Consider the following 25038-nt stretch of genomic DNA (forward strand, 5'->3'; position numbering starts at 1 on the left):
GACTATATACCCCAACCCCCTATATCCTTCCCTTATTCCCACAATCCCCCCTCCCCATGTTAATGCTTTATTTTGATTTGGCAATGCTAAATGTATTTGGTCCTGCCAATAAAGCTTTTTTGGATTTGGATTTGGATTGCCCCCCTCGGTGTACGAGCAGGGCCGACACTGTGCAGGTGCAAAGTACAGAACAGGCAGTAGCATGGAGCCGCTCATGTACAGCTTCTCCGTGCACTAGCGGCCATTCTACTGTGCAGGGGTGCGTCAGTGCTCGTACACGGAGGGGAGCAATCTTCAACAGTAATGTCGAAGAGGGTACACATGAAGAGGAAGTGAGTCATGGACATTGGTAACCCTTTTGAACAGGGCTGTCCACCTGGCGGGCCGGATGTGGTCCCTGGGCCGCGCTCACTTGCCTGGACTATTTTTTGTGTCAGGCCCCCTCCTCTGGTAAGCCCACCTTTTATTTGTGCTTGGCCCCGCCTGCCACAGCCAGGTCATTGATGCTCTGCCCCCTTCAGCTGAAAAATCTGATGCTAGACACACCCCCTGCCTAGGAAGCTGGACAGCACTGCTCTGACTCAGTATGATTTACTGTAAGGTGGCCACACACAATACAATAAAAAGATTCGATTTTCCCATTTCTTTCAATAAAAAAAGTTATTATTTTATTACGGTTATACTAAAACAAATTGCATTTTTTTTTAACTTTAGCACGGAGATCGCTCCGGTGTTCTCCGTGCAAGGCTCCGGCGTTCTCCGTGCAAGGCTCCGGTGTTCTCCGTGCAAGGCTCCGGCGTTCTCCGTGCAAGGCTCTGGTGTTCTCCGTGCAAGGCTCTGGTGTTCTCCGTGCAAGGCTCTGGTGTTCTCCGTGCAAGGCTCTGGTGTTCTCCGTGCAAGGCTCTGGTGTTCTCCGTGCAAGGCTCCGGCGTTCTCCGTGCAAGACTCCAGCGTCCTTCGTGCAAGGCTCCGGTGTCCTCCGTGCAAGTCCCCGGCGTCCTCCCTGTGTCCTCCGTGCAAGGCTCCGGCGTCCTCCGTGCAAGGCTCCGGTGTTCTCCGTGCAAGGCTCCAGCGTCCTTCGTGCAAGGCTCCGGCGTTCTCTGTGCAAGGCTCCAGCGTCCTTCATGCAAGGCTCCGGCATCCTCCGTGCAAGGCTCCAGCGTCCTTCATGCAAGGCTCCGGCATCCTCCCTGTGTCCTCTGTGCAAGGCTCCGGCGTCTCACCTGACCCAAGCCGTGTCACGTGACACGCCGTGAGCCTTGTTGCTAGAAGCTTCGGGAAGGTTAAAAGATGGTGCTGGGCATTCGACGAGTATTTTATGGCCTAAAAATCTCACCCCCCCCCCTCTCCATGTACTGATCCCATTAGCCCCTCAAGCATGCCAGTTAGTTGAACATCTGGTTGCCGGGGTTCCAGATAACGGGGACTGTTATATGCATGTGTGGCCACTTTTAGACATCTGTCTCTCTGTCTTGGTTTGAGTTCCACTTTCAATGATCTTTATTGACATCTCAATCAGGGTGACGCTTCCTCCAGAGACTTGTGCTGTGAATCTCTTCAGTCTGATCAATATGGAGATCCACAGAGGAAGGCAACAGATGCCTGTTAATCCTGCTGGTGTTAGCAGATACTGCAGCCTCAGGTAATAATTTATGAACTGATGAACTGTGCAAATGCACCAAACCTTTCCATTGTCAAATGATATTTCAGATTGATGTGACTTGCTGTGTTCAGCGCTGTGTTTCTGTGAAGGCCACCCGGCCAAGGCCTAGAGTAGCTGTCTGCTGCCTAAGGGGGTAGTGGTCGGTTGTAAGTCACTAAAAATCAGACATGCTGGATCTTTACTAAAATCACCTTGGCGCTACAAAATGCTAGATCTTCTCTTGAAGGATTGCGTATCTTGATTGTCTACATCCACCTCTTCTTCAGTAGTGACCCCTCCTATACAACAATACAAGAAGGAAACAGTAAAATATGCATTTAATATCGGTCATAAAATCATTAAGAAAGTATACAACAGCCAAAGTACTATAATCACAACTCTCAGGGTCCTTTTCCACTAGCTGCGATTGGATCCAAAAATTGGATTTTCCCTCAGAAACCATAAAATTTTAATTGACTCGCGTATAAGCCCCCTTCCCAGTATAGCCCCCTTCCCAGTTGCCAAATGTGCCCCCAGTACAAGTCAGTTGCAGGGGATGGGGATAAGAACATAGCAGGGAGCCAGCTGGCAAGAGCAGGATTACTAGTGCACAATCCTAACATTCCTCTGCCAGTAACAAAACCGGCTCCACCATCCGTTCTGCTCCACTGACTCGCATATAAGCACATTTTTTGTGCTGAAAAATTAGGCTTATACGTAAGTATATATAGGGTACTTGCGAATAAGCCTAATTTTTCAGCACAAAAAATTGCTTAAAGCGGATCCGAGATGAAAAATTAACTATAACAAGTAACTTGTCTATATCTTTTATCTAAAGTTTAGATAGTTTACACAGCAAATGTAGCTACAAACAGCTTCAACAGAATATGATTATTTTTTCTTGTGATACAATAAGAGCAGCCATGTTTTGCTTGTGATCATTACACACAGGCAAGCTGATCTGCATCTCCAGTCCAGTCCTCAGCCTGTGAAAACATCACTCCCCTCTCCTCCTCCCCTCTGCCTCTGAAATCTCTGGCTAGTAACACCTCCTCATCTTTCTGCCCAGACTGATCTCCCATAAGCCCTTGCTATATGGGTCTTAAAGTGCAAAGGTACTGGAGGAGCTGTGGGCGAGGCTTGTTTATAGGGAATTAGTGTATTAAAAAAAAGTATTTGGCTTGAGGAATGCCCTATAAACTATATGAAAGGAACTCAATTATGCAATGAGTAAAAGTTTATCTCGGATCCACTTTAAAAGTTACCCCCTCGGCTTATATGCAAGTCAGTGGGGCAGAACGAATGGTGAAGGTTTTCTTACTGGCAGAGGAGCATAAGGATCATGCACTAGTGATCCTGCTCTTGCCAGCTGCCTCCCTGCTGTGTCTGTGCCCCCCATCCCCTGCAACTGACTTGTACTGGGGGCACATCTGACTACTGTGGAGGGGGCTATACTGGGGAGGGAACGTATATGCGAGTCAATCACTTTTTCCTGGTTTCTGCAGGAAAAGTGGGTACCTCAGTTTATACGCGGGTCAGCTTACATGTGAGTATATATTATATATGGTATTCATTTCCCTTGAAACAATGCATATTGCCTTGCTGTCCTTCTGATCAACTGCCTCTTAACTTTTAGAGAAAAAGACCCTGAACTAGCATGCAGATCAGGTGCTTTAACTGAAGTCTGACAAGCTGCATGCTTGTTTCAGGAGGTGTGTGGTTCAGACACTACTGACCAGAAAGAACAGCACTGCCAGGCAACTGAGATTATTTAAAGGGCAACTGAAGCAAGAGGGATATGGAGACTGCCATATTTCTTTCCTTTTAAGCAATACCACTTGCCTGGCTATCCTGCTAATCCTCTACCTCTAATACTTTTAGCCATAGACCCTAAACAAGCATGCAGTAGATCAGGTGTTTCTGAAATCATTGTCAGATCTGAAAGATTAGCTGCATGCTTGTTTCTGGCATTATTCAGACACTACTGCATCCTAATAGACCAGCAGGACTGCCAGGACACTGATATTGTATAAAAGGAAATAAATATGGCAGCCTCCATATACTTCTCACTTCAGTTGTCCATATAGCAGCTTCCACATGCCTGTTTCTTTTAAAAACAGTGCTCAAAAAAATAAATATCATCACTTTGCTGGCCGTGGACAACCCGGCTGGTTTCGCCCTCTTGGAGTCCTCAGGGGTACAGTATGCTGGATTTTTAGATGACATTGGGAGGCTCCTGTACAAATGTTAGATTCTCGGACTGTAAGAGTTTAATCCAGCGTGTGTGCGTAGCTTTACAAATGAAAGCCAGCAGTGCATCCCTCAGAGCTGATGTTTTTGAAGGAGCAGAGGTAGAAACTGGTGTCACCAATGCAGAGAGGATAAAAAGAAACTCCAGTGAAAATAATGTAATAAAAAAAATGCTTAGTTTTTATAATAATTATGTATAAATGATTTAGTCAGTGTTTGCCCATTGTAAAATCTTTCCTCTTCCTGATCTATATTCTGACATTTATCACATGGGGACATTTTTACTGCTGGCAGGTGATGTCACTGGAAGGAGATGCTGCTTGCTTTTTTTGGCAGTTGTAAACAGCTGTTATTTCCCACAATGCAACAAGGCTCCCACAGTGTGATGTCAGGACCATGGGAGGGAGGGGAGTGGTTTCACCACAATATCAGCCATACAGAGTCCCCTGATGATCCGTTTGAGAAAAGGAATAGATTTCTCCTGGGAAAGGGGGTATCAGCTACTGATTGGGATGAAGTTCAGTTCTTGGTTACGGTTTCTCTATAAGCTTACATCAATTCTGCTAATGATCTCTAGACTACCGGACTTCCACCTGACCATGTGGAAAGTAATCCTCTCCTGCTCCTGTGAGCAGATATACACATTGAACCCCCAGTTCAAAAAAGCCTTTTCAAATGCATTTACTATAAAAGGAGGTAAAATAATTATTCATAAAGTTTAAAAAAATCTGAAATTTCAAAAAAAAATTTAAATACCTGTTGCACCAATGAATAGTACTTCATGTCCTCCTCCACAACCTCCTGCCTGCTTACTCCCCATCTCCCAATCTGAGCCCATTCCTTATGATAGGCTATCAGTCAGCAAGGGGCGTGGCATTAGGTGGCCAAGCAACCTCTCCAACTCATTCATGCTCATGAGTGTTTAATTTAGGTGTAAACAGGCAGCTGTAGGTTTCAGGGGATCTACAAACAAACTTTCTATATATGATTAAATGTAAACTAGTATCCTATTAAAGGGGAACTGAAGTAAGAGGTATATGGAGGTTGCCATATTTATTTCCTTTTAATCAATACCAGTTGCCTGGCAGCCCTGCTGGTCTATTTCTCTGCAGTAGTATCTGAATAACACCAGAAACAAACATGCATCTAGTCTTGTCAGATCTGACTTTAAAGTCTGAAACACCTGATCTACTGCATGCTTGTTCAGGGGCTATGGCTAATAGTATTAGAGGCAGAGGATCAGCAGGGCTGCCAGGCAACTGGTATTGCTTAAAAGGAAATAAACATGGCAGCCTCCGTATCCCTCTCTCTTCAGTTCCCCTTTAAATGCATGCAAAACTGGAGTTGATTTAGCCCTCTTTTCCATGAGCAGCTGAAGGCGGTGAATTCACCACCTATTAGTTGCTACTGTACACCAGCCGGGCTCTTGCTCGTGCTCGGCACAGGCAGTGTCCAGTTGGGCCCCCTATGGAGTTGCATCTGAGGACGGCCTCATTAGACCGACATGAGACTTTTTTTTACCGCCGGGTAATGCCGCCGTGTGTCAGACGCGACATACAGGATGTTACCAAACGCAAGGCCGGATTTGTACTTTTACTACCCGCGGACCGACCGCATCCTAAACTCCCCCCCCCCCCCCCCCCCCAACGCGGCAGGGATTAGATTGTAGGTTCCTCTGAGGACAGTTAGTGAAGTGATGGTGGGGATTACATTATAAGCTCCTCTGAGGACAGTTACTGACATAGTGGCAGGGATTAGATTGTAAACTCCTTGGCGAGCGGCACATTTAGTGAGTGACAGGCAGCTCAGAGATCACTGTCAATGCCCGTTCACTGCCCCTTCATCCCCAAAGTACCAGGCCCGGCTGTTGGTAGCCACCCACCGCTATGTGCAACCTCTGTGTAGCAGAACGAATGTGCAGTAGGCTAACTGCTACTGCTACCCACAGCCCGCCCCTTACTTTCCTGTGCCTTAGGCCATGGCCATTGTGGCCTTGGCTGAAATCCGGCCATGATCAAACGCGGCCATTCTGCTATATGTCATTGCAACCGAATGCACAGTTCAGCCTCCCGTGGAAAAGAGGCCTAAGAGATTGGAACGTTGTGCAGCCAGGCATGACAGGTTCCCTTCAGCACTGATATTTGTGCCCCACGCACAGCCGAGCTGTCGCTGTTCTGCGGAAGGTTTAACGTGCGTCTGCGGAACACAATGGGCCAGAAACGTCAGTTGCTTTTAAGCGCCTGCTCTCCCCACCCCTCTCGCCTCTGCTCTGCCATCTGCTTCTGCCTCGCTGTTTATTCTCTTCCTCTTTTCCTATCAACAGTTTCCTTTCTGTTGGTTTTGAATAATAAGGAACCTGCTCGTCTCATTCAAATCTCTGAGAGAGGTGATTATGACTTCCATATGAAAATTCTCTGCCCCGAACAGCTGCTGTCACCAGGCGCACACACAGGTTTTGCATTAGATACGATCGCCGTGGTGACAGGCAGCGTCACAGCGCCCGGCGCTGTCCTGCAGGGTAGGAACAGCCTTTTTTATTCCTGTGTGACGACAAACTCTGTGTCCTGCTCTGGTAATTATACATCAGGCAGGATTTACTGCTGTTGGCTTTGGACGGGATCAGAGAAGACTCAGGATAGAGGAACAGGAAAAACAAGAGATGTGAACAATAAACAACGGGAAGGCATTGGGGGGAACCTGCATTGGAGTTTAAAGTTACTAATTCAGTAAAAATGCAAAAAGTCCACAAATCAGAATCCATTTTTGGCCAAATAAGTTTGCACTTAGAAGGAATTTGACTTGGCAGTTGCTTAACTTACACAGACAAAAACAATACAAGGTCGCACAGTGTAGGTAATTGCAAGTCAGTCCTTGTATATAGGTTAAAAGTGGTAGCAAACAGGGTAAGAAGTGTTTATTTTCAGTTCTATGATGTAATGCTTTCCAGTCCTAACAGCTCTAGTGTAGTTCTGCATTAAAGGGGAACTGAAGAGAGAGGTATATGGAGGCTGCCATGTTTATTTCCTTTTAAGCAATACCAGTTGCCTGGCAGCCCTGCTGATCCTTTGCCTCTAATACTATTAGCCATAGCCCCTGAACAAGCATGCAGCAGATCAGGTGTTTCAGACTTTAAAGTCAGATCTGACAAGACTAGCTGCATGCTTGTTTCTGGTGTTATTCAGATACTACTGCAGAGAAATAGACCAGCAGGGCTGCCAGGCAACTGGTATTGATTAAAAGGAAATAAAGATGGCAGCCTCCGTATACCTCTTACTTCAGTTCCCCTTTAAGCATGGCTCCGCCTGAGGAAAGAAGCTGTTCCTGTGCCTGGAAGTTTTTGTTGCAACTGACCAGTAGTATCTCACTGTGATGCAAGAGAGGCTTGTGCATGCCAAATTCTTGCAGATCCACCATTTTGTTTAAATTACATGAACTGTTTGAAATAACAGGAACTATGCAGTGAGGATGCTGTAACACAGGATAGGTAGTGGGTGTCGCATGGTGGCTAAGGGGTGGATGGGGCAATAGGTAGTGGGTGTAACACAGGATAGGTAGTGGGTGACGTATGGTGGCTAAGGGGTGGATGGGGCAATAGGTAGTGGGTGTAACACAAGATAGTTAGCGGAGCATATGAAAAAAGAGCACCCGGAAATTTGGGTGAGCAGAAATAGCTGATAATAGAATATCAGTAAATATACTGACATTCTACTCTTGCAGTACTAATAACAATAGTAAAATATCGTCAGGGCCGGATTTACCATAAGGCACTGTAGGCACATGCCTACAGGCGCCTGATGATGGAAAAGCGGCTCACTCCTCTCCCAGAGTGCCTCCCTCCCTCCTTCCCTATGCAGAATCCCGAGCAGAGCATAAATGAGGTTACTCACCCAGCTCTAAGCATTCCACTAGCTATTTAGTATTAGGTAGCCAGACTACCCTCAGTATTAGGGGACACCTGTAGCTACCTATGATGGGCAAGGGAAGTAAGGGAGAAGTGACAGCTGGGACAGCCAGCACACTAGCGGTGCAGTTCAGCGGGTGTTTGTAGGTTAAAGGGGAACTAAAGTAAGAGGTATACGGAGGCTGCCATATTTATTTACTTTTAATCAATACCAGTTGCCTGGCAGCCCTGTTGGTCTATTTCTCTGCAGTAGTATCTGAATAACACCAGAAACAAGCATGCAGCTAATCTTGTCAGATCTGATTTTAAAGTCTGAAACACCTGATCTGCTGCATGCTTGTTCAGGGGCTATTGGCTAATAGTATTAGAGGAAGAGGATCAGCAGGGCTGCCAGGCAACTGGTATTGCTTAAAAGGAAATAAACATGGCAGCCTCCATATACCTCTCTCTCTTCAGTTCCCCTTTAATGGAGTATGAAGTCTGGGGTGCCAGGACATCTGTGCCTATAGGCACCTGTGATGTAAATCAAGACCTGAATATCAGTAATACATAATATTTTCTACAGCTAAACCTAACCCTATTCTCATACAGAAACCTTTTTCTACCGATGCCTAACCTTAACCACTCCCCCTGGATGAATAACCTTAACCGCTCCCCCTCTGCTAACCTTAACCCCCCCCCCCCCCCACGGCTAACCTTAAACCCCCCCTACAGCTAAACTTAACCGCCCCATCATGGCTAACCTTACCACCTTTACCCCCCACGGCTAACCTAACCCCCCCCCCCACCATGGCTAACCTTTACCCTCCCCTGGGCTAACCTTAACCTTCCACCCCCACCAATAACCGTAAGCCACCACCCCCTGCACACCTAACCTAAACCGCCCCCACTGCCAGCGCTGGATTGGTGGAGGCGAGGGCTACAGGGAAGCCTCTGAACTATGCAGAGGATTCCCTTTACTGAGGCAAGTACCTATTTGGGGCATGTTTCCGCCTTAAGGTTTTCTTAGGAGCACGACAGCAAAAAAAAGTAAGCCTTTAAAATCTGACAGTACCGACAGGTTTTGGACTAGTTTATCTCTCCATGAGGCGATTCACAGGATTCTCTTTTCCCGAATGTTAGTTGCTAAGTGTAGCTGCCAAAATAGTGTGCTAGTAAGTAGGGAGGCTGGATGGTGTCTTACTATTTTGGCAGTTAAACTGCCCTTCAGGAAATGCTTTGGAAAACAAAAAAACCCTGAGAATCCCCCATGACGAGATGGACTAGTCCAAAGCCTGTAGATTCTGTCGGATTTTAACTGCTTACTTTTTCTCTATAGTGGTCCTTTAAAGAAAACACCCCCAGAACTGCCAGTAATAGTTCTGTAGAGCACTGCATCTGATTTGTGCAGCTATGATTGCAAGGCACAGAGATGAATATTGATGATAATAACAGATATTATTTCTTGTGCTGTGCGTCCTGTCTGTGGGGCTGGCACACCTTGTGCTGAATCACAGGACAGAGTATAGAGAGCAGCAGATGGCCTCATGTTTGTCTGACTTCCTTATTTGAACTGTTTCAGTCTCACATGGGGATGAAATTTAAAAAGTAAGAGGAAAAAATTGCAGGCCAGGCTGTGCTGTGGTTGGCTGAGGAAGTCTATTTGCGTTCTGTAGTCCAGTTGTAATTTTTATTGTCTGCGAATGAAGAGACGTTTGCCAGGATGGAGGGTGACTGCATGCTGGGGAAGTAACCTCATCTACAGACACAAAGACAGAGGAAGATTCGATTCCTCATTTTTATTGTTGTTCAAAAGCAGGTGAAGAAGGGACTCAGGAATAAAACTGGTTGGGCAGCTCTGAATACAGGTACCGGAAGGCATGACTGTGTACTTTGGCCTGGCAGGATAGATTGTTTGTAGGATACACGGCCATACACATGACAGACAATTGTCAGCAGATGTATTGCATTTTGGCACTGAGAATAGATCTATGTAGAGGTGCCCTTTAAGGGTACATATTTTTCATCAGATGCGATCTTTCAATGCACATTGTACGATCAAAAGTAATCGGAAGGTAATCCTCGATTGTTTCCCATAAACAGGTCGATTAGAGCATTTTCTCTCTTCTGACACGATCGTAAAATACAACTTTCGGATCAACTGAATTTTCAGTTCTAATCGACCAAAGAATCGCTTCACATCGTATTTTACTAAACACTGACCTGTTTTCTGTACAATTCGATCGAAAATATTGCGGTCAAAGATAACGGTCATCTTAAGGTAGCATGAACAAGCAATCTCAGGTGCCCTAAAGCAGGGCTTTGGAGTCAAGGAGTCGGAGCCATTTTGGGTACCTGGAGTCGGAATCGGTGGTTTCATAAACTGAGGAATCAGAGTCAGATGATTTTTTTACCGACTCCACAGCCCCAGTAAGTATTAGGCTCAACACACACCATACAATCTTGGTTGTTCAATCTTACCTCTTTCATGTAGTAAAAGAGCTTATCCTATTTTGGTTCCTGGATGTAGAAACTACGTCCAGGAACCATGTGCGCTACCGCGCGCCCCCGCGGCCGATCGCGCGTGTGCACGCGCACTCCCGGCCGCGGATTCGGTAGCCAGGGAATCAATGTATCGGGCTATGGTGCCCGATCACTGATTCCTCTCCCCCGCTGAAAAAGCGACAGCTTCTCTCTGAAGCTGCGCCTTTTCTGGCCCTTCCCTCCCCGATGCGCCACTCTAAGCGTGTGTTACGCTTAGAGTGACGTCATGTAAACAAACTCATGGCCGCCATCTTGTGGCCAAAAAGTAATACTACAACTGAAAATAAAAATAAATTAAAATGAACACACATTTACATTATAAATCTATTGTTTACCCCCACCCTCCCAAAACTACCCAAATAAAATGTTTACTATAATAACAAAAAAAATGTAAATAAAAAAAAAAACATGTAAATATTTACCTAAGGGTCTAAACTTTTTAAATATCAATGTAAGGATGAAATATTTCTATATTTTTTTTTATTTTAAACTTGTTAATAGTGATAGATGCAAAATGGAAAAAATGCACCTTTATTTCCAAATAAAATATTGTCGCCATACATTGTGATAGGGACATAATTTTAACGGTGTAATAACCGGAACATATGGGCAAATACAATACGTGAGTTTTAATTATGGAGGCATGTATTATTATTAAAACTATAATGGATGAAAACTGAGAAATAATGAATTTTTACATTTTTTTCTTATTCTTCCTGTTAAAATGCGTTTACAGTAAAGTGGCTCTTAGCAAAATGTACCCCCCAAAGAAAGCCTAATTGGTGGCGGAAAAAACAAGATATAGATCAGTTCATTGTGATAAGTAGTGATAAAGTTATAGGCTAATGAATGGGAGGTGAACATTTCTCACGTGAAAAAAACCACGGAACCTGAATGGGTTATCCAATCAATCATTCAAGGTATTTTCAATCTGTTGGCTCTTATACTACATAGATTTGGTAAATCTGTACAACCAAGATTGTATGGTGTGTGTTGAGCTTTAGACTATTGAGTCGGAGCAATTTTGGGTATCCGGAGTCTGAGTTGGTGGTTTCCTAAACTAATGAATCGGAATCAAAGTCAGATGATTTTTGTACCATCTCCACAGCCCTGCCCAAAAGTCATGAAAAGTTTTTAGGAAAAGTCCCATTCAGCAGAGTACATTTCTGGCTAGGTGGGACTATAGATTGGTCGTTCTATAGTTATTCTACAATTTGTAGGAGATTTCTTGTGGTGGAAGCCGCTGATAGTCAGACAATAGAATGGAAATGATTCAAATCCTCAGACTTGTGTTGATACATACTCTAGCTCGGTCTTGCTCGATTTCCATCTCACCCTAATGATAATGTTATGTCTAGGTATTTTCCTACCCACTGCCCCCCCCCCCCCCCTCCTCACACTAGCCTTATCCACTGATATTTCCCTAACCCTAGTTTTCCTCACCCACTTCTCTGCCTTATTCTAACCTTTCTTAGCCCGTGCCTTTTTTTCTCCCCCCCCCCCCCAAAAAAAAAACAAACAAAAAAAAACTAAACTTATCCCCTTACCTTACCAACCCACTTAGTGCTAACCCTAACCTCTCCCCTTACCTAACTCCCACCTTGTACTGACATTATCCACCTCCCTTTCCCTGCTCCCCCTTCCCCACTTAACCGTATAACCTTCCCTTACACAACCCCACCCACCTAACACTAGCCTTGCCCCCTGTCCTTTTCCTACTCCCCCTTCCCCAACACTAACCTCCCGTTATCCCCCCCCCCCCACAACACACCAACCGTATTCCTTACCCCCAGCTTATACTAACCGTATGCACCTCCCTTTCCACGCTATACTAGCCGTATGCTCCTCCCTTTCCCTAGTACCCCCCTTCCTCATCTAACATTATCCCCTTCCCCAACAACCACCCCCCAACACTAACCTTACCCCTTTCTCTTTCTCAACTCTTCCCTTCCCACCTAACACTTATGTGCCTAGTGGATGTCAAGGGGACCACTTACCACCTTCTCTGACCTCTGTCCAATCCAGCTTATAAAAAAGGACTAATGGGGAGCTAAATTTATAACAGGGGCAGCACAATAAAAGTTGGACTATGGGGGTGACAAGTATCTCCCTCTTTAGCGCTACACTAGTGACAACAGGCAGGTGTGTATATTGTTACTCAGCGATGACTCCACATTCTTATCAGTACCTGGTAAACGCGGGGAAGGATCTTTGGACTAAATGTAGACTATTTAGTTCCATTAGGATTTAAACCAGAAAATGTCAAAGATAATCTGCTTGGAGCACAGAATACCCAATACCTGCCGCCCCCTCCTGACACAGGAGTAAGCTGTGTGTAATACCTGCCGCCCCCTCCTGACACAGCTCTGTGTGAGGCTGCAGAGAGGAGCCTGAGGCCATGACAGCTGATAAGCAAGGATGAGAAGTTTAACTCTCTGCTTGCCGCATACTAGTGAGCCAAGAGCTGTATTGTGACTGGCTGGCAACATCTAAAAGGTAATTCAAATAAAAAAATGGATACTTACCTAAGGAGAGGGGGGGCTCTGGTTCCTGTAGAGCCTTTCCGCTTCTCTCATAGTCGCCAAGTTCCAGCTCCATCTCCCCCTTTCCAATCTCCCGCTGCAGGAGGCTTTGGAATACTGCGGCGGTCGGATAATACTAATGGGGAGACAGCGGTGGAACGAGGGGACCAGGAGAGGAACGGGAGGGTTCTATAAGATACAGAACCTTTCTCCTCCATTGGTAAGTATCTGTATGTTTTTTAATTTTTATTATGCTTCAGGTTCTCTATAAACCTTAGCAATAATCCCGAGTCAGACTCTGGACAGAATTCCACAGCTCAGAGCAGTTATCCCATGCCTGATTGAGTTCTATGCAGGAGCTGCTGCAGATCTTTCTGTGGTATGTTGTTGTTTTTTTTTTGTAGTTCTTAGGGTCTAAAAGCTTGTGAAAAAATTGCATGGCTTTTAGACCCTAAATCTGGAAATAATCATAACGCCAGAGGGGCTAAAGTGTATCCAAGGTGGATTTAGGCTTCTTGCACACCAAGACGTTGCATTAGGTGGCACGTTAAGGTCGCATAACGTGCACCTAACACAACGTATGGTGCTGCAAGAGCCGACGGTAGAGTGAGCCGCGTTAGGCGGCTCGAGTCCTATAATGTCTCCCAGAGTGGCGCTGATTGGCCAGCGGGACCACGTGATGCGGAGCGAGACACTCCGCATCACGTGGTCCCGCCGGCCAATCAGCGCCCGCCAGTGCAGTGAATATTAAGTAGCCATGTGCGCGGCTACTGTAGCTGGCTCTCCCCGCCTCCTCTCCGCCCCCCACTGCGCATGTGCAAACAGTCTAACGCGGCTATAGCCGCTCCAACGCCGTAGCATGCTGCACTTTGCACAGAACGTGCAGCGTTACATGTAACGCAACGTGGGCTGTGTGAACAGCCCACTTGTGTTACATTGCTGTGCGTTGGGGGAGCGTTACAGGCGCACTAACGTGCGCCTGTAACGTCTTGGTGTGTAAGCAGCCTAAAACAAAAAAAAGTTAGCTACTTACCTAAGTAGAGAGAAGCCCCTGAATTCTGCAGAAGCTCCCCATGTCCTGGAGACCACCTGTGCCAAGTGCGGATCCCCTGAATATATCTGAAAAGAGCTTGTTGGATATGTTCTCGTGGCTTCTCACTGTGTATGATTGTGGCCGTACTACTTGCCCGAGGACAGCTGTACCTGCGCAGTAAGCCACAGCAGCTCGTATATGAATGGCTTCGTGCTACTGCGCAGGTATGGTCGTACTCGCACAGGCGCAGTATGGCCATGCTTGAAAGGGAGCGTGTCGTGATCTTAGCCATTTAGGATCAAGTTTGACTCTGCGGGGTGACGTTTTCCATATGTGTCCACCTAGCTTTAAGGACCACGATCGCGTAAAATTGTACATTTTAAATTACATATAAACACTTAGGGCAAGTGCACACCAAAAACCTCTAGCAGATCCGCAAAACGCTGGAGCAGATTTTCAGAGTGATTTTAGGCATGTTCAGAGAGATTTTCTAAACATGCCTAGCGTTTTCTGGAGTGTTTTTGTGTAGCAGATTTCATATATTGTTACAGTAACGTTGTTACTGAGCAGCTTCTGTAACAAAAAAGCTTGGAAACCCACTCTGATCTAGCGCTTTTCAGATCAGTTTTCCACTTTCTTATACTGAAACCAAAGAGATCAGCAGGACTGCCAGGCAACTGGTATTGTTTAAAAGGAAATATCCTTATCCCTCTCAGTTTATGTTCCCTTTAAGATCCACTATACATTACTTTTTTCCTATGTTGCTGTCACTTACAATAGACTTACAATAAAATCTGACATATCTGACAGGACTAGTCCATCTTCTCATGGAAAGTTCTCAGTATTTAATTAATTTATTTTTTTTACTAAAACCACTCCTTTAAAAGTATCTATACAAAGATAGCAGTTTGGCTCCCTACTCATATGCTCACTAGTCTGACAGTTGGACTAAGCAACACCTGTTTAGCAAATATTTTCGAATGAAATCCCCCATAAGGAGATATAACTAGTCCTAAACCTGTCAGATTTCTACTGCCTACTGTAAGGATCCGCTCAGCTGGCTGCACGGGCAGACAGCTGTTTGACCATTCCTCTAGTCTGTGGGCTGCAGGTCTCTGGAAGAGAGACCTGTCTTTCCTTTGCAAGTCCCAGACCTGCTCTGCTGCTGAGGGATTTGCATACATTGGTTATGCAAATCATCTAGCTGCTGGCAGTATAAAGGTTGGGATCACCCACAATCCTTTGCTGGTCATTCCTTCAGGGTTTGTTGAAACACTCCTAGAGTGTCAGCCATGCCACTTCTTGTTAAAGTTATCTTAGAGTAATTCTTGGAACTGTACTAGGCAGTTTCCTAGTGCAGTTAGATTGCATATCTGTTTTGTCTGTCTGTTGCGATTGTCCTGTCCCAGCGGTGGTCGACAGGAAATCGTTCTGTTTGTCTGGGTGCTAACCGGGGCAGCGGTTGCCACCGGCAGCCCCTTCTGATCTGTCTTGCTTGGATCACACTAGCCTCTAGCGGTAGTGGCAGTGGATCCTTCTGATCTGTCTTGCTTGGATCGCACTAGTCTTGCGCTAGCGCTGTGGATCCTTCTGTTCTGTTTTCCTGGATCGCACTAGCCTCTAGCGGTAGTGCTGTGGATCCTTCTGATCTGTCTTGCCTGGATCGCACTAGCCTTGCGCTAGTGCTGTGGATCCTTCTGTTCTGTTTTCTTGGAGTATAGCTGGAGCAGCGGTTGCTACCAGCTATCTCATCTGCCTGTCTTACTTGGATCGCACTAGCCCCTAGCGGTAGTGGCTGTGGATCTTTCCTAGCTTATTCCTGTTCTCCGTTTGTTTGTCTTGTCTGATACGAACGCTTGCTGTAGGCTCAGTGAGGTAACCGTTAAGCAAGCGCTCGCGTTCTCTGTTTCATGTTTGTCTGTCGATGGTTAGTTAGGCGTGCTTGTCTCTGTTGTGCTTAACACGCGGAGACCGCGCTGTAAACGCGTTCGCTGTTGCAAATGAGTGCGGTGTTCGCGTTTAGTTAGCGTTTGTTATTTTCCTTATCTTCTCATTGTATGATTTGCTGTGCCTTTGCTACTATCGTCCCCTGTCTTGCTTAAGCCTTGTGTCGCCTCTGGCAATCGCCTCTCTCGCGATTGCGTTCCTACTTTGTTTCTGCTGATGTGTGTTCACCGTCGCTGGGTCGCGACTAGATTGGTGAACACACATTCATCCTGTACCTGTGCTCTTTCTCTTTAAGGGCTGTTCAGCCCCGCATTGTATTGATCTGTACAATCCCCACCTGGCATCTGTGGCCGTGCAGCGGTTGTACTCGTCTGCACTCCACAGCGCCATCTGCCGGTGGGAATTGCCCTCTACTGGTGCTTGCACCAAAGCTGGGTTCCCCCCTTCATACGCTTGTGGAGGATTTCCGCCGTGTCGGCGAACGCCTTGTGCGCTGAACATGGAGATATCCCACAATCGTTACACCTACTATAAACGACAGAAATATAGGGGGAAAAGGTAACATATAGTGCATTTTACTCTTGGACAAATGTACTTCAAGTACATATATATTTTAATTTTTTTAATTGAGTTAGTGCTCCTTTTACGAGCCTGGCCAGAGAGCACATGACCAATCTGCTGAGTGGCTTATTGTGTAGAATCTACAACAAAATCTGTATCAACATCAACAATAATAGCTGGTGCCAACATACAATATGTCAAAATATCATCCGTCCAATTGAACAAAGGTGATCTGAGTGTTTAGAGCTCACATTTATCTGGATGTAATTGACGTTCCTCTTTAATCTGGATGTAACTGGTCCAGCTTAATCTCTGGATTTAGGGCAAGCCTAGGTGGGTCCCTTTAACCTGGTCATTTATAGATCAATGTATTAGCCATGGAGTGTGTCCAGCTAATGAGTTCTCCCTTTGCTGCAGGTGGACGGCTAATAAAGGAAGGAGAAGGAGGAGGGGAGGGTCAGTCTATAGGAGGGTGGTGTACTGTGAACCTGCGTGGAAATCAGATTTCACAAATTTCACTTGAAAACAACGGTAATGGCTATAATCGAGTTCCATGCATAATTGCGATCCCACCTTTTGGATTACTGCGTCACTTAACACTCCACCAGCATCCCTCTCTATACACATCACTTTTCATTGCATTCAATACTCGTATTATTAAGGTTGTATGATGGAAACAGAGGCGCCAAAAGAATAAAACCCACTACATTTTTTTCAAAAAACATAACTTCACAGAGGAGCTTAGTGTTACACTGATCTGCAGCTGTTGTATACTCCCTGTTTTACTGCCTGATGAAGTAGGGTTACGCATGTGAAACGCGTTGCACAAATTTTTGGAGTATATAAATAAAACTTTTCACTGTTCAAATCGACAGTTTGTTTGTCTGCTTGAGGAGGTAAGTCCACCACTACCTCCTCTTTATTTATGTTTTTTTAAAAAAAAATTGTGGATTTTATTATTTTGGCACCTCTGTTACCTTCATACAATATCTGAGTCCACTCTTGGTGGATGGGTGTTACCTCTTTCTTTCCTGATCTACAGAGAGCGACTTCTTAATCCTGAGTGGGGACAGGTTTAATCTCCACACCTGCTGTTACAGTGGTTACCCTTTGTGGTGACCCTGCTTTGTGCATATACTGCATTTACTCTAAACATTTATCATTTGTTAAGATTTACTACACTATATTTGTCTCTGTCGGTGTCCTGTTTTTTACATACGTATTATTAAAGTGTACCTTTAGGGAAAAAACTGCCCCATTTAGATACTTACCTTAGTAGAGGGAAGTCTCTGGATAATCTGGAGGCTTCCCCAGTTCTGCTTGCCTTCACTGATCCAGCACTTGGGCCCTCCGAACCCTCATCAACAAGTGTTTGTCAAGTGTTGCTCCTGACCGTGGCTGCATTGCACAGGACACCGCGTGCCTGCGCTGTAGCATTGAGCCACTCGGGCCTGGCTTTTTCCACTGAGCCTGAGAGACTACGTGCTGCTTCGCAGATGCAAGGCATCCTTTGCACTGCAGCCATACTCGTTCAGAGGGTCCCCAGCGATGGATTGGTGGTCTCGAGGAGGATGTGAGAAGCCTCTGGAGGATCCCGGGGCCTCTACCGAGATAAGTATATGACTTGCATTTTTTTAAATTACAGGTTTACTTTAAAGAGAACCCGAGGTGGGTTCTAAGAACGCTAATTGCACACAGAGGCTGGGTCTGCATATACTGCCCAGCCTCTGTTGCTATACTAATCCCCTCACAGGCCCCCCTGTGCTCTGCTTGCCCCCATAAATCATATGCCGAGCTGTCGACACGCAGCGTGTCGCAGCCGGCTGTTCACCTTTGCATCTGTCACTCTCGCCGCTCCCCCGCCTCCTCCATAGCGCCGGTCCCCGCCCACGTCCCTTCCCTCCCCACTGATTGGAGGGAAGGGACGTGGGCGGGGACCAGAGCTATGCAGGAGGCGGGGGAGCGGCAGAGACCGACTCTTAGAGGTAAACAGCTGGCTGCGACAAGCGTGTCGACAGCTCAGTGTATGATTTATGGGGGGCAAGCACAGTGCATTCGTGTTGGGCTTTTTTTGACGCTATTTTTTCTTATTCCCGCGCTTTTGTGAAAAGCGCCTTTTCTAGAGCGTTTTTTTAATTCACTCCCTCATGCAAGTCAGGAAGTGAACTCTTAAACCACAGAAAATAATAAATACAATGTATTTATTCTTAAAAACGCGAACACAATCGCTTTACAAAGTGATTTTGATTTTGTGAGCGCTTTGCGTATACCTTCCATTGAGGCAAAATAGCCTCAAAAATGGTACATGCAGCACTTCTCTGAGCGAATCGGAAACAAAACGCTCAGATGTGAACTCTCTCATAGGGAATCATTGCACAATCGCTTTCAGGGCGATTTTGAAAAAATCACCAGCGCTTAAAAAAAATCTCAAAGCACCTCTAGTGTGAACGAGCCCTAAAGGACAGGTCTGAGTTTATAAAAAAAAAAAGATCTACTTCTTCATCCAGCCCCTGGCAGCCGATCTGTCCCTCGCCGCAGCTTCTGTGTCCCAGGGACCCCTCTGATGCAGATGCCGACCTCGCCAGTTTGACATCTTCTGCGGCTGCGTGAGCGTAGGGCTGCACAGCTTGCGATCGCTCTCACGTTGTCTGGAGCGTTCTGCACATTTATTTAGTTTTGATAATACATTCGCTGATAATAATGGATGCCTGATTCAAATGCTTATGCATTTTTCCTCTCATTTTCATTCCATGAGCAGCTACTGAACCCGAGTTCAATCCTAGCGGAAGCTCTATTAATAAATAGATTCTATGAAGCCTCAGGGTGCCAGTGAGGCTTCCCCCTCCTCTGTAGCCTGGGGGGGAATCCAGCGCTGGCTCCCCCGGAAGTCCCTTGACAAATCTTGACAAGTGTGCGCCTGCGCAAGTAATATTTACTGACCGTGATCCTGCGCAGGAGCACTACCAGTGCTTTGTTTGGGTAAGGGGGAAATAGCCGAATCCCCATCGTATCCGCTGTACTGCGCAGGGGGGAAGCCTCGTAGTATCCAGAGGCTTCCCCCTTCCGAGGTAAGTACCTCCCAGGGGACGTTTTTGAAGTTACAGGTTTTCTTTAAGCACCCCAGGTGATAGTTTATCCTATATGTTACTTTTTGCTGAATTTGATGCAACATTATTGACATTATATGCATGTTGGCTTATTTATATGCTTGAGGTGTCTGACATGTTTTTTAATTATTTTATTCTTATATATGGTGCTTTGATATAATAAACAGTTTATACTTTTTCATACTTAACGTGTGGTGCTATTACATGGCCATAATGTTTTTTAGTGCAATTTTGCTTACTTGAAGTAAACTTTTTTTTCCTCCATGTAAAAGCGCCTTTGTTCTACTGTGCATGCGCAAAGCTTACTCGCCCAGTATAGAGAAGCTTGCACCGGGACAGAGGCGTGGCCACAAGAGGAAGAACATCCCCGGTAGGTAGATCTAGGGAGCCTCTGGACTATACAAAGGCTTCCCACTACAGCAAAGTCCGTGTTATCCAGAACTCAGGTAACTGGAAGTCTCAATTAACCGGCATGCCTGAGGGGATGACGGGGACTGCGCTTTGTTTTTTTTTTGGTGGATTTTCAGGGCATTAAATACTCACCGAGTCGCGAAGGACGCCAAAAAGCCGGTAGGAACTACAAAACGGTTAGACGACGGTGCTGGAGACTCTGTGGGTATTTTATACTGGGGGAGGTTTATGCTCAAGCAGCTGGCAAGCACATGTATGTGTTTGTATACCGGGGACTTTGCTGAACTCTGGCTATGATTATCTGATGTTCACACTGAGCCATTGTGTGCAACTCAGCAGAGGGGGAAAGTCGCTTGTTATGCATGCAATGTAACACATACAGTGAAGCACACAGTACATACTATGTGTGCTTTACTGCAATGGTTCGCGCACACACTGCATGCATTGCGTTATGCCGAAAGATTCCAACGCACCACACTGCTAAAACGCCAATGTGATCATACCATTTAGAATATATATAATAAAAAATATAATATTGTCTGACATAACACACCAGCGTGAACGTAGGCTCTAATTTGTAATTTTTTTTCCCTCGCAGGTTTGCTTTACACTTTTCCTCTATCCAACTCATTTATTTCAATGAATCAGATAACTTGAGAAATACATTATATGCATTGCAGCTTTAAGGAAAATAAGGTTATTTTGAAAGGCCATAGAATAGTTGGGCAGTGTCTGGGAGAAGCTCCTTATTATTGCTGAGACAGCAGGATGTTTACACAAGCAGGAAAATCCATTTAAAGTAGGATTAAACTCCCCAAACTAAAGCGTAACCATTTCAGCCCGCCGGTATTTTTCACCTTACGGACGAGAGGAATTTTCACATTTCAGGGCCCCACCCTTTCATTCCCCAATAACTTTTTCACTACTTATCACAAAGAAATGATCTATACCTTGTTTTTTCGCCACCAATTAGGCTTTCTTGGAGTGGTACATTATGTTAAAAATTATTTTATTCTAAATGCATTTTAATGGGAATAATAAAAAAAAATTAAGAAAATAATTATTAAGAAAATAATGCTCTCTTGACATACATATTAAACAATTTTCATTCCCTAAAACACAGTAGGTGTAATTTTACTATTTGGCCACAAGATGTCCCCGTTGAGCACTTCCTATTCGCATACAATAAGTACTATAGGAAGCAATGTGTTGCTACATTGTAACTAGGGAAGTGACACTGCAATCATGGTGGCCTGTGAGGAGATTAATGAATGGGAAATTTGTTCCCATTCATAAATCTAATGATCGGCGGTGGTAAGCGGTGGAAATCAGCAGCGGGAGGAAGTGCGGCAGCTCTATTTAAGAATAAACACTGTTTTAAAAAAAAACAAAAAACAGTGTTTATTCTCGGCGGACGAGAACAGATTGGCTCAGGGGACTTTTATCCCCTGCAGCCAATCCCCCCTGCTACTAGCAACATCGGGATCGCAGGCATTCGCCCGCACGATTGCCCACACTGCCCACCAAGCTGCAGGGACGTGACTATCGCATCCCTGCGACTGTAGCTCATGTCCCAGCTGCAGAAATGGTTAAAGGACACCCAGGGTGAAAAAGAAACTGATGAGATTAACTATCGCATCTATCCTCCTTCTCCTAAAAATTACTTTTTTAGATATTCCACAGTTTTATTTTATATTTAAATCTACTTTTTACGGTTTCATTGTTTATGCTCAAAGAGATTCATTTAAATATCCTAGAGCTAAAATCTATGAACTATTGACTCTTTTTATCTCTTTCCTGCTCTCAGAAGCCATTTTCTGCCAGGAAAATGTTTTATGGTTGTAATTCCTAATCAGTGAGGGTTACACTGTAGTCTGACCCAGTCCTGACTCAGTCAGCCACTTACATACCTGATGTTTAACTCTTTCAGGCAGAGAAAGAAAGGCAACACAGCATCGATATTAGTGTGCTTAGCACTGTACATACACGTCTATCTCATCATGTCACATGTCGCCTCGGGTATCCTTTAACCACTTGAGGACCGCCCCCAGCCAATGGGCGGCGGCAAAGTCCGGGCCCAAACGACCGCAATACGCCCATCGGCGGGGGCGGCTGCGGGAGTGGCTATGCGGCGATCGCGTCATTCGTGACGCGATCAGCCGCCGGGGACTGGCTCCGCCCACCGCTCGTAGTAACCCGCCGGCCGTTCGGAAGCGCCGGCGGGTTACTACCACCCGGATCGCCGCTGCACATATGTATAATAGGCTTTGTAATGTATACAAAGCCTATTATACTGGCTGCCTCCTGCCCTGGTGGTCCCAGTGTCCGAGGGACCACCAGGGCAGGCTGCAGCCACCCTAGTCTGCACCCAAGCACACTGATTTCCCCCCCCCTGCCCCCTGATCGCCCACAGCACCCCTCAGACCCCCCCCTGCCCACCCCCCAGACCACTGTTTGCACCCAGTCACCCCCCTAATCACCCATCAATCACTCCCTGTCACTATCTGTCAACGCTATTTTTTTTTTATCCCCCCCCCTGCCCACTGCCCCCTCCTGATCACCCCCCACCCCTCAGATTCTCCCCAGACCCCCCCCAGACCCCCCCCCCCGTGTACTATATGCATCTATCCCCCCTGATCACCTGTCAATCACCTGTCAATCACCCGTCAATCACCCCCTGTCACTGCCACCCATCAATCAGCCCCTAACCTGCCCCTTGCGGGCAATCTGATCACCCCCCCACACCAATAGATCGCCCGCAGATCCGACATCAGATCACCTCCCAAATCCATTGTTTACATCTATTCTCTCCTCTAAACACCCACTAATTACCCATCAATCACCCATCAATCACCCCCTATCACCACCTGTCACTGTTACCCATCAGATTAGACCCTAATCTACCCCTTGCGGGCACCCAATCACCCGCCCACACGCTCAGATTGCCCTCAGACCCCCCCTTATCAATTCGCCAGTGCAATATTTACATCTGTTATTCCCTGTAATAACCCACTGATCACCTGTCAATCACCTATCAATCACCCCCTGTCACTGCCACCCATCAATCACCCCCTGTCACTGCCACCCATCAATCACCCCCTGTCACTGCCACCCATCAATCAGCCCCTAACCTGCCCCTTGCGGGCAATCTGATCACCCACCCACACCAATAGATCGCCCGCAGATCCGACATCAGATCACCTCCCAAGTGCAGTGTTTACATCTCTTCTCTCCTCTAAACACCCACTAATTACCCATCAATCACCCCCTATCACCACCTGTCACGGTTACCCATCAGATTAGACCCTAATCTGCCCCTTGCGGGCACCCAATCACCCGCCCACACCTCAGAACGTCCTCAGACCCCAGCCCTGATCACCTCGCTAGTGCATTGCTTGCATCTATTTCCCCCCTCTAATCACACCTTGAGAAACCCATCAATCACCTCCTGTCACCCCCTAGCACACCTACCCATCAGATCAGGCCCTAATTTGCCCTGTGTGGGCTCCTGATCACTCGGCCAAACCCTCAGATCCCCCTCAGACCCCCTTCCGATCACCTCCCCAGTGCATTGATTGCATCTATTTTCCCCTCTAACCGCCCCCTGAGACACCCATCAATCACCTCCTGTCACCCCCCTAGCACTCCTATCCATCAGATCAGGCCCAAAACATCCTGTCATCTAAGAGGCCACCCTGCTTATGAAAGGTTCCACAAAATTTGCCCCCTCATAGACCACCTGTCATCAAAATTTGCAGATGCTTATACCCCTGAACAGTCATTTTGAGAAATTTGGTTTCCAGACTACTCACAGTTTTGGGCCCGTAAAATGCCAGGGCAGTATAGGGTCCCCACAAGTGACCCCATTTTAGAAAGAAGACACCCCAAGGTATTCTGTTAGGTGTATGATGAGTTCATAGAAGATTTTATTTTTTGTCAAAAGTTAGCGGAAATTGGATTTTTATTGTTTTTTTCACAAAGTGTCATTTTTCACTAACTTGTGACAAAAAATAAAATCTTCTATGAACTCACCATACCCCTAACGGAATACCTTGGGGTGTCTTCTTTCTAAAATGGGGTCACTTGTGGGGTTCCTATACTGCCCTGGCATTTTAGGGGCCCTAAACCGTGAGGAGTAGTCTAGAAAACAAATGCCTCAAAATGACCTGTGAATAGGACGTTGGGCCCCTTAGCGCACCTAGGCTGCAAAAAAGTGTCACACATGTGGTATCGCCATACTCAGGAGAAGTAGTATAATGTGTTTTGTGGTGTATTTTTACACATATCCATGCTGGGTGGGAGAAATCTCTCTGTAAATGGACAATTGTGTGTAAAAAAAAATCAAAAATGTGTCATTTACAGAGATATTTCTCCCACCCAGCATGGTTATATGTAAAAATACACCACAAAACACATTATACTACTTCTTCTGAGTACGGCGATAGCACATGTGTGACACTTTTTTGCAGCCTAACTGTGCTAAGGGGCCCAAAGTCCAATGAGTACCTTTAGGATTTCACAGGTCATTTTGAGACATTTGGGTTCAAGACTACTCCTCACGGTTTAGGGCCCCTAAAATGCCAGGGCAGTATAGGAACCCCACAAGTGACCCCATTTTAGAAAGAAGACACCCAAGGTATTCTGTTAGGTGTATGATAAGTTCATAGAAGATTTTATTTTTTGTCACAAGTTAGCGGAAATTGATATGTATTGTTTTTTTTTTCACAAAGTGTCATTTTCCGCTAACTTGTGACAAAAAAAAAAATCTTCTATGAACTCACCATACTCCTAACAGAATACCTTGGGGTGTCTTCTTTCTAAAATGGGGTCACTTGTGGGGTTCCTATACTGCCCTGGCATTTTAGGGGCCCTAAACCGTGAGCAGTAGTCTAGAATCCAAATGCCTCAAAATGACCTGTGAATAGGACGTTAGGCCCCTTAGCGCACCTAGGTTGCAAAAAAGTGTCACACATGTGGTATCGCCGTACTCAGAAGAAGTAGTATAATGTGTTTTGGGGTGTATTTTTACACATACCCATGCTGGGTGGGAGAAATATCTCCGTAAATGACAATTGTTTAATTTTTTTTACACACAATTGTCTATTTATAGAGGGATTTCTCCCACTCAGCATGGGTATGTG

At 45.8% G+C, this 25038-nt stretch overlaps 1 protein-coding gene across 1 annotated transcript in view; it reads right to left on the reverse strand.

The window, feature by feature from the left end:
* Positions 1 to 680: 680 nt before the first annotated feature.
* CFAP65 (cilia and flagella associated protein 65) overlaps positions 681 to 25038 on the reverse strand; it is a 120726-nt gene continuing 96368 nt past the window's right edge. Inside the window, exon 33 of the mRNA XM_068245996.1 lies at positions 681 to 1941. Within this exon, the coding sequence (XP_068102097.1) occupies positions 1926 to 1941 (16 nt within the window). The 3' untranslated portion in view covers positions 681 to 1925. The remainder of the gene's footprint in view (positions 1942 to 25038) is intronic.

Source organism: Hyperolius riggenbachi, chromosome 7 (genome assembly GCF_040937935.1).
Source record: "Hyperolius riggenbachi isolate aHypRig1 chromosome 7, aHypRig1.pri, whole genome shotgun sequence".
Lineage (NCBI taxonomy): Eukaryota > Metazoa > Chordata > Amphibia > Anura > Hyperoliidae > Hyperolius > Hyperolius riggenbachi.